This window comes from Rhinoderma darwinii, chromosome 5 (assembly GCF_050947455.1).
Source record: "Rhinoderma darwinii isolate aRhiDar2 chromosome 5, aRhiDar2.hap1, whole genome shotgun sequence".
Lineage (NCBI taxonomy): Eukaryota > Metazoa > Chordata > Amphibia > Anura > Rhinodermatidae > Rhinoderma > Rhinoderma darwinii.
The window spans coordinates 308,347,523-308,361,535 of NC_134691.1; the positions used below are offsets into that span (position 1 = coordinate 308,347,523).

The 14,013-nt window shown below is 41.5% G+C and overlaps 1 protein-coding gene across 2 annotated transcripts in view; it reads right to left on the bottom strand.

The window, feature by feature from the left end:
* The window catches only part of LARP4B (La ribonucleoprotein 4B), a 61,090-nt gene that overhangs the window by 17,830 nt on the left and 29,247 nt on the right, over window positions 1–14,013 (bottom strand). For both annotated transcript variants that reach the window (XM_075827424.1, XM_075827423.1), the window contains 8 exons: window positions 7,288–7,435; window positions 5,524–5,676; window positions 5,272–5,353; window positions 4,287–4,423; window positions 3,831–3,934; window positions 3,176–3,286; window positions 335–388; window positions 42–251 (listed from right to left, as the gene is read on the bottom strand). In XM_075827424.1, coding sequence (XP_075683539.1) covers window positions 42–251; window positions 335–388; window positions 3,176–3,286; window positions 3,831–3,934; window positions 4,287–4,423; window positions 5,272–5,353; window positions 5,524–5,676; window positions 7,288–7,435 — 999 coding nt within the window. The remainder of the gene's footprint in view (window positions 1–41; window positions 252–334; window positions 389–3,175; window positions 3,287–3,830; window positions 3,935–4,286; window positions 4,424–5,271; window positions 5,354–5,523; window positions 5,677–7,287; window positions 7,436–14,013) is intronic.

Consider the following 14,013-nt stretch of genomic DNA (forward strand, 5'->3'; position numbering starts at 1 on the left):
ATGTAAACACAGCTTAGGATGAAAGAACAGCAGGAACGTACCAAAGAAGGGTCCAGGTAGCTGTGAGCAGTAGACCAGGTCTGTGGAGTAATGAGGCTGTAGAGTGGGAACTGCTGCTGCGGACTATACACTGGAGGTAAGTAAAACGATGTTGTATAGCGTTGCTGTGTGTAAAGATTCATGTCCAGAGGTCGGTAACCGTTCTTTGGCAAAAAGGAATTTATCGCAATTGCCTTTGCCTTTATTCTAGCCTGAAAATAAACAAGTTAAGCAAGTCAGCATTTATTCATTCAAGAGAAATTAACAGTATTAATATAGCACTTCATCACCGAACCTTTATTGGCTTTCCTTGAAACATTTTCACTTCTTCTCTTAGGTACCTGTAAGCCTGAAGAATAAAAAGCACAAAAAAATCAAAACCGTAAAACCTAATTGTTTCTCGCATTTAAAAACCTTCCCTGGACTAAAGCAAGCAGCTACCAATAATCAATCAGAATAATTTAAAAAAAACAGATGCTTAACACCTTAATGACCAAGCAAATATTTTTGTTATTCCGAGGTCACATTCAAGTCAATTTACATTTTTTTTTATTTTTCCATCGACCTAGCTGTATGAGGACTTGTTTTTTTGATGGCAAAGTTGTATTTTTTAAAGGCACCATTTTGGGGTACATATCATTTATTAACTTTTATTACATTTTTTGGAGCGTTAATGGAAAAAAGCCCTGAAATGTCACCATTCTTTCTTGCATCTTAAATCTATGCCGTCTACCGTGTTGTATAAATAACATTAACTTTATTCGGATGGTCATTACAGATAGAATACGATACCAAATGTCTTCATTTTTTTTAATGTTACTACTTTTGCAGTTTAATTTTAAAAAAACAACAAAAAACCACATTCGTTTTTGTGTTGCCATATTCTAACAGCCTTAAAGTTTTATTTTTTCTGACCATGTAGTTGCATGAGGACTTACTTTTTGCTGGGAGGCTTGTAGATTTTATTGGTACCATTTTGGAGTACATATGACTTTTTGATCGTTTTTTTTTTATTGCATTTTTTTGAAGACCGGATGAACACAAACCAGCAACTCTGGCACTATTTTTTATGGAGTCTATCGTGCGGGGTAAATAATGTTAAATTTTGGTTCGTTACCAATTGTGTGTAGATTTTGAAAATTTTAGTTTTTTCATAATAAAGCATTTTGTAGGGAGAAAGCGTTTCTTGTTTTTTTTTCTTTGAGTTTTTTTTTTTTTTACTATACACTTTATTAAACTTTTTTTAATCCCACTATGGAACTTTAGCTTTTACGGTACAACTAAAATACTTCTGTATTGCAGTGTATTAAGCCTGTCGGTGTAAAGCTGACAGACATGCTATTAGGCCCTGCCTTTGAACGCAACAAAACCACTCAGATGCCACGGTTGCTGTTTAACGCAGCATCTAAGAGGTTAAATGGGCAGATTGATGCAATTTTCGATCCTCCTGCTAGAGCAGGTGCCAGGCTGTCTTCAGACAGCCTGACACCCACTTTAGCTGGAACAGGACACTTCTATCGCAGCGCTGTGGCATAAGTTCTCCGAATGACAGCCGTAAAAAGGCGTATGGGCGTTATTAAGGGGTTAAAAAGGGCTGTAAGAGATTGAAAAAGGGCCTGCTTCTGTAAATTTTATGGTGCAATTGTAATTGACATTGGCAGAAAAATTGAATCTAGGAATCTCTGTAAAGAGGGCAAAAAAACTGAATGTATCATAGGTTAAAGCAGAGATCTCAAACACACAGCCTACTGGCGGGCCCTTGAAGCAGTCATCTGCGGCCTGCTGACAGCGGGAGAGCAGGCAAAAGGAGGAGCACCAAACACACCCCCTGTAGATAGTGCCACGCCACACCCCACCATGTGGACCGCGCTACACCCCCCCTCTCTATAGATGGCTTCATTGGGGCTCCTCCAGGTGAGGAATCCCCGACCAAAGTGCTGGCAACACTTTGGCTGGGGATTCCACTCCTGTGGGGCAGCGCCTACAGAGGGCAGCGCGGGGCAGCGCCTACAGAGGGCAGCGCGGGGCAGCGCCTACAGAGGGCAGCGCGGGGCAGCGCCTACAGAGGGCAGCGCGGGGCAGCGCCTACAGAGGGCAGTGTGGGGCAGCGCCTACAGAGGGCAGTGTGGGGCAGCGCCTACAGAGGGCAGTGTGGGGCAGCGCCTACAGAGGGCAGTGTGGGGCACCGCCTACAGAGGGCAGTGTGGGGCACCACCTACAGAGGGCAGTGTGGGGCACCACCTACAGAGGGCAGTGTGGGGCACCACCTACAGAGGGCAGTGTGGGGCACCACCTACAGAGGGCAGTGTGGGGCACCACCTACAGAGGGCAGTGTGGGGCACCACCTACAGAGGGCAGTGTGGGGCACCACCTACAGAGGGCAGTGTGGGGCACCACCTACAGAGGGCAGTGTGGGGCACCACCTACAGAGGGCAGTGTGGGGCACCACCTACAGAGGGCAGTGTGGGGCACCACCTACAGAGGGCAGTGTGGGGCACCACCTACAGAGGGCAGTGTGGGGCACCACCTACAGAGGGCAGTGTGGGGCACCACCTACAGAGGGCAGTGTGGGGCACCACCTACAGAGGGCAGTGTGGGGCACCACCTACAGAGGGCAGTGTGGGGCACCACCTACAGAGGGCAGTGTGGGGCACCACCTACAGAGGGCAGTGTGGGGCACCACCTACAGAGGGCAGTGTGGGGCACCACCTACAGAGGGCAGTGTGGCATTATCTACAGAGGGCACAGGGAAATTCTCTAAAAAGGGGCTGCCCAATCTTGACATTCTCGTGTCTGCCAAATGCTGCTAACTGAGCAGCCAGACCGCATTTAGCGACACAAACTGCAACACTGTATTATAAAATAAGCACATGGAATAAACTTAAGTTTAAACCTAGCGGTATTATAGTAATGTTATAGAAATGTAGCATTGTTATAGTAATGTAGTATTTATAGTAGTTCAAATAAATTGATTAACAATAATTTAGTATTTTATCCAATTTGAAAGTAATACGGCCCACCAACTTCACTTTTTTTTTTTCTATGTGCGGCCCATTTATGCGGCAGAGTTTGGGACCCCTGGGCTAAAGCCAGTTAAAGCAACATTGGTAGAATTAGATTAAGAGGAATATATTACCTGTTGTGCATCAGCTTCCGACTCAAACGTGATGAACCAGTTGTCATTATAGGCAAATTCACAATTAATAAACTTCGGCAAGTTCTCGCCCTTGAAGAGAGCTTCTACCTCCTGATAGAGAGACATGATTTAAGTTAGAGAGAACTTGTCATAGACACCTGTAAATAATCTACCAGATACCCCAATAAAACAGAAGCGACTATTCAGCGAGACACTTTGCATATGACGCCAGGGGCTGAATATACTGTGTATACCACTCAGATATCCTTTCCTCAATAAGATGTTGGCGGTAGTGGCAACCAGTAGTCAGACACTCCCTATTCTGTACAATTAGACATTAGCATAGTGTATGAAGTGGGCGACCACAGCTGGTGACGTCACCAACATCTGCCTGCTCCCATAGGCGTACCAAGAGTGTGCTGGTTCCCATGCGCCCCCCCCCCCAGATACTGGCCCAGAATGACTGTCCAGTACAGTTGCTTTAGGGTAGTTGGTGAAACTGCATCTATTGAATGGACCCTCCAGACTCTTATACGGGGCTGTAAGGAAAATTTCTGTATGAGAGGGATAATTTGACCCGCACATTACTTAAAAAAGTAATCTAGTTGGTCAAGTGAGGTTTGTAAAAGCAATACATTATGAAGACCATTCTTACTTCTATCGGAGTAGACTCAGGAACTTCACGTAAAATAACAATGCAACGATTCTGATTCGGTCTGACTTTTTCTCCTTTCTCATCCACTTGGACTAAGGGCAAAGCTGTAACAAAAGTTACCCAAATTCATATTAATGGACATATAAAAGTAATGGGCTAATTCCTTATTTGAGGTGCTATTATACGAACATTTAGAAATACATAGGTCATTATAAAAGACTTGTCTAATGAACTAATGTGTAATTCAATAAAAACACAAAATGGAAATTTTTTTTTTTTTTAGAGAACGATTACCTTTATGTTTGGTAGCCCTCATTAATAGTACAACGTCTCAGCACCACTTCAGACTGTCAAAGAATCTAGCACTACTGCTCCATGATTCGTAAGGTTAACCCTAGTGATGCGGCTCCCCAATGACCGAAACATTAAGCAAAGCCAAAATGGGTTAATACTCACATCTTAATACATCAACTATTAAATCCATGTCAGTGCTGAGTTTCTTGACATGGTCAAGATTTGCTACTGTCAAAATTGGCACATATTGATCACTGTCCATTTGTGATATAAGGTACATGTCACTGGCGAGATTCTCTCTGGAAATCAAAAAAATATGCAAATTACACAAAACTATTTTTGTCAAAAATTAATAGAGTAAGGAAAACAAGAAATTCTGCTGCTGTTTGCGCCACCGGTGGTTTTAAAAAACTCACCCAAAGACAAGAGACAGCAGGAGAACTGTCTGCAACTATCTACTAACTAGAGGATATCACCAGTGTCTTCTAATAGGTGGCAAGGTTGGTGGTGGTGGTGGTGGGTTCCCTTCTCTTTGTACTGAAGGTTGGTTAATTGCAACTGAAGTACCAATTGTCAAAAAAATAAAGATAGTCAGATGCTATCCAAAAGGCCACCTCTGAGACCAAATTTATAGTCGACAAGCTTCCCTGCAATTTTGAGCAGTCACGGCGTACCCAATGAACGTGGACTAAACAGCCATACCGAACATCGTATGAACTACACGAAGTAAACGCGGAAAGGCAATTCAGAGGTCATTAAATGGGAAGGGTTCTTTACAGTTAGAGTAGACAAACTACGAAATGTCCTACCACAAGAAGTAGTAACGGAAGATACAATGCTACATTAAAAAGAAAAGACAGATGCTTATCTAATGACAACGTGCATTGAGGTTTAGAATTAATTTAGCAATGAAAGATATAAAATTGATTTGGGGAAACCGTCCAACTGAAGTGACGCAAAGCTGGCCAGGAGGTTTGCTCTGTTGTGCTTTCCTCTAGGTCAAACATTTGGTCTGAGAAGGGTGCACTGGATAGGCATGTGTTTTTGACCATATAGGATTCTCATACCATAAATATAGGCAACAACAAAACAGCACAACCGTTCTGAACAATCATACAGCGCACGCGGTTACTAGACGCGAACATACCGAGATAAGCAAAACTCCAGTGTTTTTTTAAGCAGATCTCGTAGGTCTTCTTGACCTTCTGGCTGCGGTAGATCAACTGCCCCTGAAGATATAAAAGGAAAGAAAGTTAAACGTTAACATGGGAATGGCTTTAGTCCAAGGTAATTAGAGCAGAGTGGCATATCAACAGCTAACCAAATATATTTTGTCACTTTAAGATCAAATATTCTTGAATAACCTTAATAATAAATGACTGTGCAAGGATGTAAGTACCTGAATGGGTAGTTTCATGCATAGATTCATATTCTGAGTTTCCCAGAGATATTGTATTCATATCGGTTTGGTCTGACACAGAAACTGATAGAGACTGGTCTTGTACTAGCACAGCACTGTGTCCTTTCTGCTCATCACCATTATCATCAAGCACTGGGAGAAGAAAAATAAATACACGTGTCATAACGTGTCAAATAAGATAGCGTTTTGTGTAAAGCGCTTTCTACACTAGACGTTTCTAGTGTTTTGTGTGCGCTTTTTAGTGTATAATTAGGAGTTATCGACTGAGAAAATTTGGTGCGTTTTCGGAGCACTTTACACGCCAAAGAATTTACGTGACGTGTAATTTAAATATGCTCGCGTAAAAACGCACATTGTATATACTACGGCAAGCTTTCCCATTGATTTCAATGTAAAGCTCAATCAGGCGGTTTTTGATGTGTATTTTGGCCTATAAAAAGTGACAAAATACGCTTCAAATACATGGCGTGTGAACAGGGTGCATACATATAGGGCATGCTGCATGGATTTAGAAATGTACTTCATTGCAAATCCGGAACAGCAATAAATGTGAAATAAAGACACCACATCTGAACACGTCGAAAGGGTATTTAAGTAGTAATTTTCCATTTGAATTCTTACAACTTAAAAATGAAGATATGCATGTATATTATTCGGCCTTTATACAGCTTTAGGGGAAAAAAAAAGTGTGCATGAATGCAGACAGGCGTAACACTTACATAACCATAGAAGACAAGGCCCTGGTTAAATGATCTTACAGTCTAATGGGATTTATAAGCGGTATATAGCATCGGATGATGTAGTACTGAAGTGATGCTTATGGCAAATTATATTCCTGCCTGAAGAGCTGGCTTTTAACAATGCATCTTTAAAGTAGGATTGTTGGATGGCCTAGAGCGGCGTGGGAGAGGGAGGGGACGGGAGAGGGAGGGGACGGGAGAGGGAGGGGTCCTGGAGGCCGATGAGAAAAGGCGCTTGTGTGAATAACAGGGGTTACATTTACACAGTAATATTACGGTTAAGTTATGAAGAGATTTGAATGTTAGTGCAAGTGATCAGAATTGTATTTGTTGAGTGTTTGGCAGCCGGAGGAACAGAGATAAGAGGCGGTAAAGAAGTAAGAGACGGATGAATAAAAAGACAGGATACACACTGAGGGTCACATTTGGAGGGTCTATTTTTATGCAATAAATGGGGTAGAGTAGATCATAGATAAATAAAATCCAGTGACGTAAGTGTGGTAGTCATGTCGACTGATGCCATCATAACTCTAGACCACAGGGGGAAAGTTGTACTCTGAAGCTGCCTTCAGATACTGTGCCGACACCGGATTTTAGACATCACTTCTGTCTCCTCTGTGGTATTAAAAGCATGGTCTAGTGGCAAAAGCAGTAGTTAAAATCATTGTGATATACTATTACTTATGGCGGTAAAGGCTCATGCACATGGCATTACCGCATGTTCCTCTATAAGCACGCAATGGAACATGCCATGATTTTTTTTCTCTGTATAGAACCATGAGGGAGAAAGAAAAAACACAATGTGTGCCTCAGTATAATATCAGAGGCACACAAAAAGGTACAGTATGGGCCCACAGAAGTCTGTAGACAGCCCCTGAAAAGTTAAAAAAAAACACAAAACCAACAAGAAATAAAAAGGCAGCAAACACATGAGACTCGGCGAGTAACACTAGAAAGAACAGTAGATCGCTACTTCGCACCGATTAGGTTGGACAAGATTTACCTTCTTTGGAGGAATCAGGAGGTTCAACAGGCAGCTCTTCCCAGGATTGATTAACTGTTCCATCAGTAGCTCCCCCTGCTTCCACATGCAGCATGTGATTCCCCCATACTTTAGCATTGGGGTTTAATTCGGAAACCTTTGCTGATTCCTGTAAAATAAAAAAAAGTCTGACTTGAAAATGTCATGGAGAAGCACCACAAGTAAATTTTAAAAGGAGAGATTAGCCATATTAATTCTATGTAAATATTTTTAAATCCAAAACACCATTCAAATATATGACTCCAGGTATTTCAATAATGTATTTATTTTGGAATATTTATAAAGCATCAGAATGTTCCTAAATTAGGGGATCCTGAGCTATGGATTACTGACTGGTTGAGACAGAGTACAGTTTGACAAACAATAGGTATCCATGGGCAAGAAATTAGTACGAAAAGTACACAGCCAGATGTCAGGGAATACCTAAGCATGCACGGACATCAGACAATATGGTCAGATAGCCCTGGGGTCCTTCAATGAATCCTGGGCTGTCTGTCCATACAAGGAATGGGCTCCGAACGCATCACTGGTATTCCCTGCGATGCAATCAATGCCCTCCCGCCGCATTAACAAGTTAAGCCACCATACTTTTTTCTGCTAATTTGCATTCCATTAGTTAAAATAAATTAAAATAAAAAAACTACTATAAAAAGGCTGTAGTACCAGGCAGTAAGGCCAACATTTTTCAGTAGAAGCAGGGTTGCTTTGGAGCTCTAGACTACAGAAATCCATGTCTACAGTATGCGGATAAGCAAAAATGTAGTGGTGTGATGGTGGCTTGCGAAACATTTTTCAGATCTACAGATTTCGTATTCAGTTTCTGCTCGCAAAACCATCCTCAGAAGAGGCTATGGAGTGTGAATAGTTTCCCCCCAAAAATGTATCTACTGTATAAGTCCCTTTATCTCGGAAAAGTTCACCTGTTTACATTGCAAAATCATTCATGTAACACGTATAAAAAAAAACCCACAGTTCTCCAATTACGAAACATAATTGATAGTTTTGCAATGAGATCCGTCTGACAACACAAGAGCTATTAATAAATAGTACAGCCATGATGCTCCAAATGTGCCAGCATAAATTACACGCTGCAGCCAAACCGCGTGATCCACACAGAATTTGGCCTATATGGCCATTTCATTACAACAGCATGTCTCACTAGTATCCCACAATATCTACCTACAATTGGGGCAGATGACACAGCATGGATCAACTGCTCTTTGAACAGAGCCTTGCTTTTGGAATCACACTTGTGTCCAGTTTCCATTCTTAATGGAAACCACGACACGTAGCCGGATCGGTTGCACAACAGATACCACCGACACCTGTCCGTACCCCATTGACGTACAATGTGATACATAGAGTTATGGTTTCCGCTGTTTTAATGGGAATAGTCTGCAGCACTAATTGATATGCCAAATCTGCCCGGACTGCGGACCGAGGCTTCAAACGTAGCCTTTGACGGCAGTGTGAACATAGCCTTAAATAGTGTAGTCATAAAAGCAACAACTTACAGTTTCAGAGTGTATCTCTGGCCAACCCCAAATGCTTCGGTTGTCTGCAACTAATAGCTGAAATGCAAGATTCCCTGAGCGGATATCAGAAAGGTCCAGGTTTTCATCAATGCAGTGGTATGGGTGGTTACATTGCTGGTCTCCCGATGTAGAATCATACCATAAGTAATCGACTTTATATTCAGGCCCGGCCATAAAATGTTCATCAGATAATAAACAGGACAATGGCAAAGGCTGCTCATTATCTTCACATAGATCCTTAGCCTTATTTTGAGACTCTCTAAGGAGATCTTGCATCAAATCGAGTACACAATCCGGATTACTTTGCTCAGAATTGTCGTTATCTGTAAAGTCCGGGTATGGTGTGTGAATTTCATACGATGGAGTAGCAGCATATTGATCAACCTGGTCCTCTTCATAATTGGACCCAAAGCCACGAAAGTTGTTCAATTCACCAGATTCTAGGAGACCATTGTCCACTTCTGGGCAAAAAACTGCACATAAACCTTCATCAAAATGACCATATGAATCATCGGACATGAACAGGACTTCATTATTTTGAATGACAAGACTGGTGTTGTGCGATTGGCTTGAAACATCATCCACAGCTGCATTTTCCAAGCAAGTGTCATACATTAATTCATTGTCAGTGGTGTTATAGCCAGGACTGAAAAGTTTATTTTCTACTATGACCTCAGAAATAGAGAACGCCTTTGGTTCCTGAAAATCATCCTTAGAATTTTTAACAGGAGAGATGTCAAAATATTCAACGACAGGGGATCCACCACTCTTAGGACTTGCTTTCGGTAAACCGCTTTCATAGTCCGCATTAATTATCTGCTTTGTATGAGATGTACCAGAGGTAAAATCATCTATTTCACACAACTTTATAGCTTCCAAAATGTTAGCAGGATTATTGCTTTTAGCATTTAGAATACGATGTGAACCATTACTATGGTGTAAAGAAGTAGTATCATCATATTCACGAAACTGAGCCCAAGATGAAATTTTTTGAATAGATTCGATCATATCTGACTTCTTATTATCGATACAGTTCTCTGAAGATGGTCTCTCTCTAGCACTGTCCAGCCTTGAAGTTTCAGTCGGTGCGTCTCTATTATGGGAGAAATTTAGATTTGGTTTCTCAAGGCTTTCATCACAAACACCTCCATTACATTGTTCGCCAATCACACCAACCATCAAGCAATTATGGCGTTTCTCCAAAGCAGGTAACATATCCTTGTCATTTTTGGATCCATCTAAATCTTCTACAATACGGTTCTTTTGGCAATATACAAGAGTATGCTCTTCTTTCTGCTTACTAGAGATCTGTGAGGCATCGACAACGTGAACATCCACCTGTTCTTCAAAGAGAGGAACTCCTAGACTCAGAACATTATTAAAATCTGTGTCTGGAGAACACCACATGCTACCATTAGGTAATTCAGTGGTCCCATTAAACTTTTGTTTTGCGAAATCATAAGCACTTGTTGCATCTGCATCACAAAGCAGCGGTTTAATAGATGGCAGCTGAACTCCACCATAATTGGATTGCTCCTTTATTTCATCTAGTACTGGTAAAGTAGAAATATCAATCATGGTTTCAGGTAGACATCGTCCCGGAGTAAGAAAACCAAAGCTTAGTTCTTGAGTTTTGTAATTTTTTCGATCATCTGTAAGATTTTCCAAAGAATTTAGGTCTTCCAGACAAACCGTGTTGAGAAGAGCGTCACTACGTTCAATCGAGTCTTTTGTTTCAGTTCCAAGCGAGAGCAAATCTGATAGACCAGTCGGAGATAAAACTTTAGGATCATCTGAATCAATTGCTATGGGCATGTGATTTGGCACATGAAATACATTTTCGATCCCAATATCCTGAGAACTTGATGTGTCAAACATAGTTTCTGCAGCAGCTGAATCCTTACTGGGTATAGTATCATATTGCGGTCTTGATTTCTCGGAAAAATCTTCAAGTATATCTTCGTCATCTACTAAACAAATGCTGTAGAATGTGTTAGTCCTCGAAATCTGCCTCACCTCTGCATCACTTTGAGACAGGTTTTCATTTATTTGTCTTCTTGCAGAACAGAACTCCAGTGCACTTTTATTCCCGGTATTATCAGCATTTGTCTCCTCTTCTCTTTGTATAAATGGGTTCTGCCATGCGGTATGGCCGCTGTCCAAGTAGTTTGCTTTTAAGGAATGAACTTCCTGTGTGTTCTGCTTGGACTTCAGCGACACTTGAGCCTGTGAAGCATGGTCTCTCAGAGGCCATGCGTCTACGACTGCAGAGTTAGAGCCGCGAGCTGTACAATTGCTTGCATTTGCTAGAACTGTGCTTTGGGGTTCAGATTCCACTTCTATCTCCTTTTGTAAAAGTTCATATTTGGATATGGTTATTGCACTATTTATGGGATGCAGCAAGTTCACTGACCTGGTTTTGCTAGATCTCTGTACTGGTCCGTTGTGCTCTGTGTTTTCCATGCTGTTGTAGGAGGTATGCCGTGAACCTTTAAACAATCCATTACTTGTCATCCCCGACTTTGCAGTAGAAGTTGAGTATTCTGATCCTGAGACTGGAATGACCACTTGAGCCAATGAGTTTTCTCCTGGATCTTGAATTTCACTTTGTGTAGTGGGATTATTCTCTAAATCTTCACACGACGTTGAATCGAACAAGCTGGTCCTTTCAAGGTTTCTGCGTGGGCATAATTCTTTGCTAAAACAGCAACCCATTGTAATACCATGCTCTGCTAGTGCCGAGGCTGATGCTTTAATGAAGCTACTATAGGAATCAGTACAGCTGGATACAGGCCACTACCCACAAGTCAAAAATAGTAACTTCAGACAGACAAAATCAAAACACATGCTATTGTCACTCAAATTACAATCCAAGGCACTAAGACCTCTGTACTGGAGGAGATTTGCCAAGGCGCAGACCAACAGCTGCCAAAACCAAGAGGCTACATGCTGAACTCTTATGTGTTATATTAAACCTGGGGGATGGTAGGTCTTTGGGACAAAAAGCTGGTTAATGAAACATTTAAAAAAAAACAAAAAAACTTTAGGCATATAAGCATCCTTAATATGGACATTTAACATGCATGTCAATAGAGTAATTGGTTGTGTTTGTATAAACAAGCAGCAAAGAAATTCTTGCTAGACGTCCCTTTAAGAGCTTAGTCTTGGACTGGTATATAGGACGGTCACATTAGATCAAAATTAAATTTACATTGAGAAATTGAACTAAGTCTATTATTTATGACACTAACTCAAGTCATTGAAATTTAGTATCAAGATGAGAGGTCACTCAGTGCTAAGTGGAGAAAGCAAACTTTCGGGGAAAAAAACATAACAGCATAGCGTCAACTTTCTGAGAAAGAAACGGTAGTGTGAACAGGGTTTAAAGGAGTAGTTGGATCTTTAGGGTATGAAGAAATTTCTCCCCTAAACTGCAGCAAGCCTGACTTCCAGCACTTTGTTCTTCTCCCTCTTATTAGGAAAGTGCAGCTAGCACAATCCACATGGGACGTGTCCAGTGTTGACTAATGAGACAGAGTAGCAATACCAAACACAGCCTGTGGGTAAGAGTGGCGCTGTTTTTTTGGAGAGAAAAAAAAACTACCTTTTTTTGTCCCCCCCAAATTAAGACAACCCCTTTAATAATAATTTGCTTATCAAAGAACTTTACCAGTAAGCAAATATGGTAGCTTAACAGCAACAACCATGAAAAACTGGACACCAAAGAACAATTCCTGGTTTGAGTTGAATAGGAAAGAATTTAGACGTTTATGCATGTAATTTTTATATATACACACATTTATATATATTTTATATCTATATATCTATCCACACACACATACCTCAACTTTCAAAGTAACGCAGAGGGACAACCAATGCGACGTGGGTAGCACTTTTTCCACTTTTAAGCCATGCCTCTAGCCCTGCCCGTTCACACCTGGTTCCGCCCACATTTTATGCCCCCATAGACCTCACAGTAGAATGCCCCTATAGCTGCCCCGACACAGTATAATGCCACCATAGATGCACCCATACAGTAGAATGCTCATAGTGCAACAATGCCCTGTAGATAGTGCCACAGTGCCCACTGTAGATAGTGCCACAGTGCCCACTGTAGATAAATGCCATATATGGACAGTGACGCCAGGAGAGAAATCCCCGTCCAGAGTGTCGGTAACGCAATTGCCTAGGATTCCACTCCAGTGGGTGCCACTGACGTGTCAGTCCATATATGGAGTGACACGTTAAGAGCTTTTCTCAAGACATGAGTCTCCAGCCAGGGAACTTGCGCTGCTCTGGCCCGGGACTCCATTGTTGAACGCTAGAGCAGGGAGCTGACGGTTCCCTGCTTCAGCATTGGGTTCAACTAGATCTGTGTCCGGAGAACGCAAATACACTTGAAACCGGGACATACCACCAGCCGCCCGGAACACAGTCCGGAATCCGGGACCGTTGGGAGGTAGGACACATACAATGTAGGATTGCCTGCTTATTATTGATTGACTGTTACTGTATGGGATCTGTGTGATGGTTGACACGTCATTCACTTAAGCCTGAACTCAAAAAACAATAAACCGGTTACAAAGCAAACGCTAAGGCATTGTAAATAAAATTTTAAATTCACTAAGGTTACTAACTACCCCGAAGCCACTTTAAACCAGATATTAAGAAAGCACATTATCTACCAGCAAGCACCTAATCTATATCCATTGCCCAAACTGTTCACTTCAGGAGCAGAAACGAATGGGTAACAGACAAGAGGAGCAACTGGGAATTTAAATTCCCCACAACTGCCGACATTAACTGGTGGTACATTAGGGAAATGAAACTGCCAGTTGAGAGACATGGGAGTTTATCTAGCAAAAAAAAAAAACGGATGCTAAATACGTAACAAAACATGCAGTGTGAATCCAGCCTCAAACCTGAATGAAGTGGGCCCAAGAAGTGGACAACCTCTAATCAGCTTATATTTCGGGGGACCATTTTAACAACCCCTTTACTTTTTTTTTTTTTTTTATCTCCCTTGGATGACTTAGTTCAATATAAAATGTAAAAGTTTAAATAAAAAGAAAGCTCAAATGATAAACTGTAAATATATAGATATTTCTGCGGTTTTATCACATATATATTGCATTAAAAAAAATTATATTTT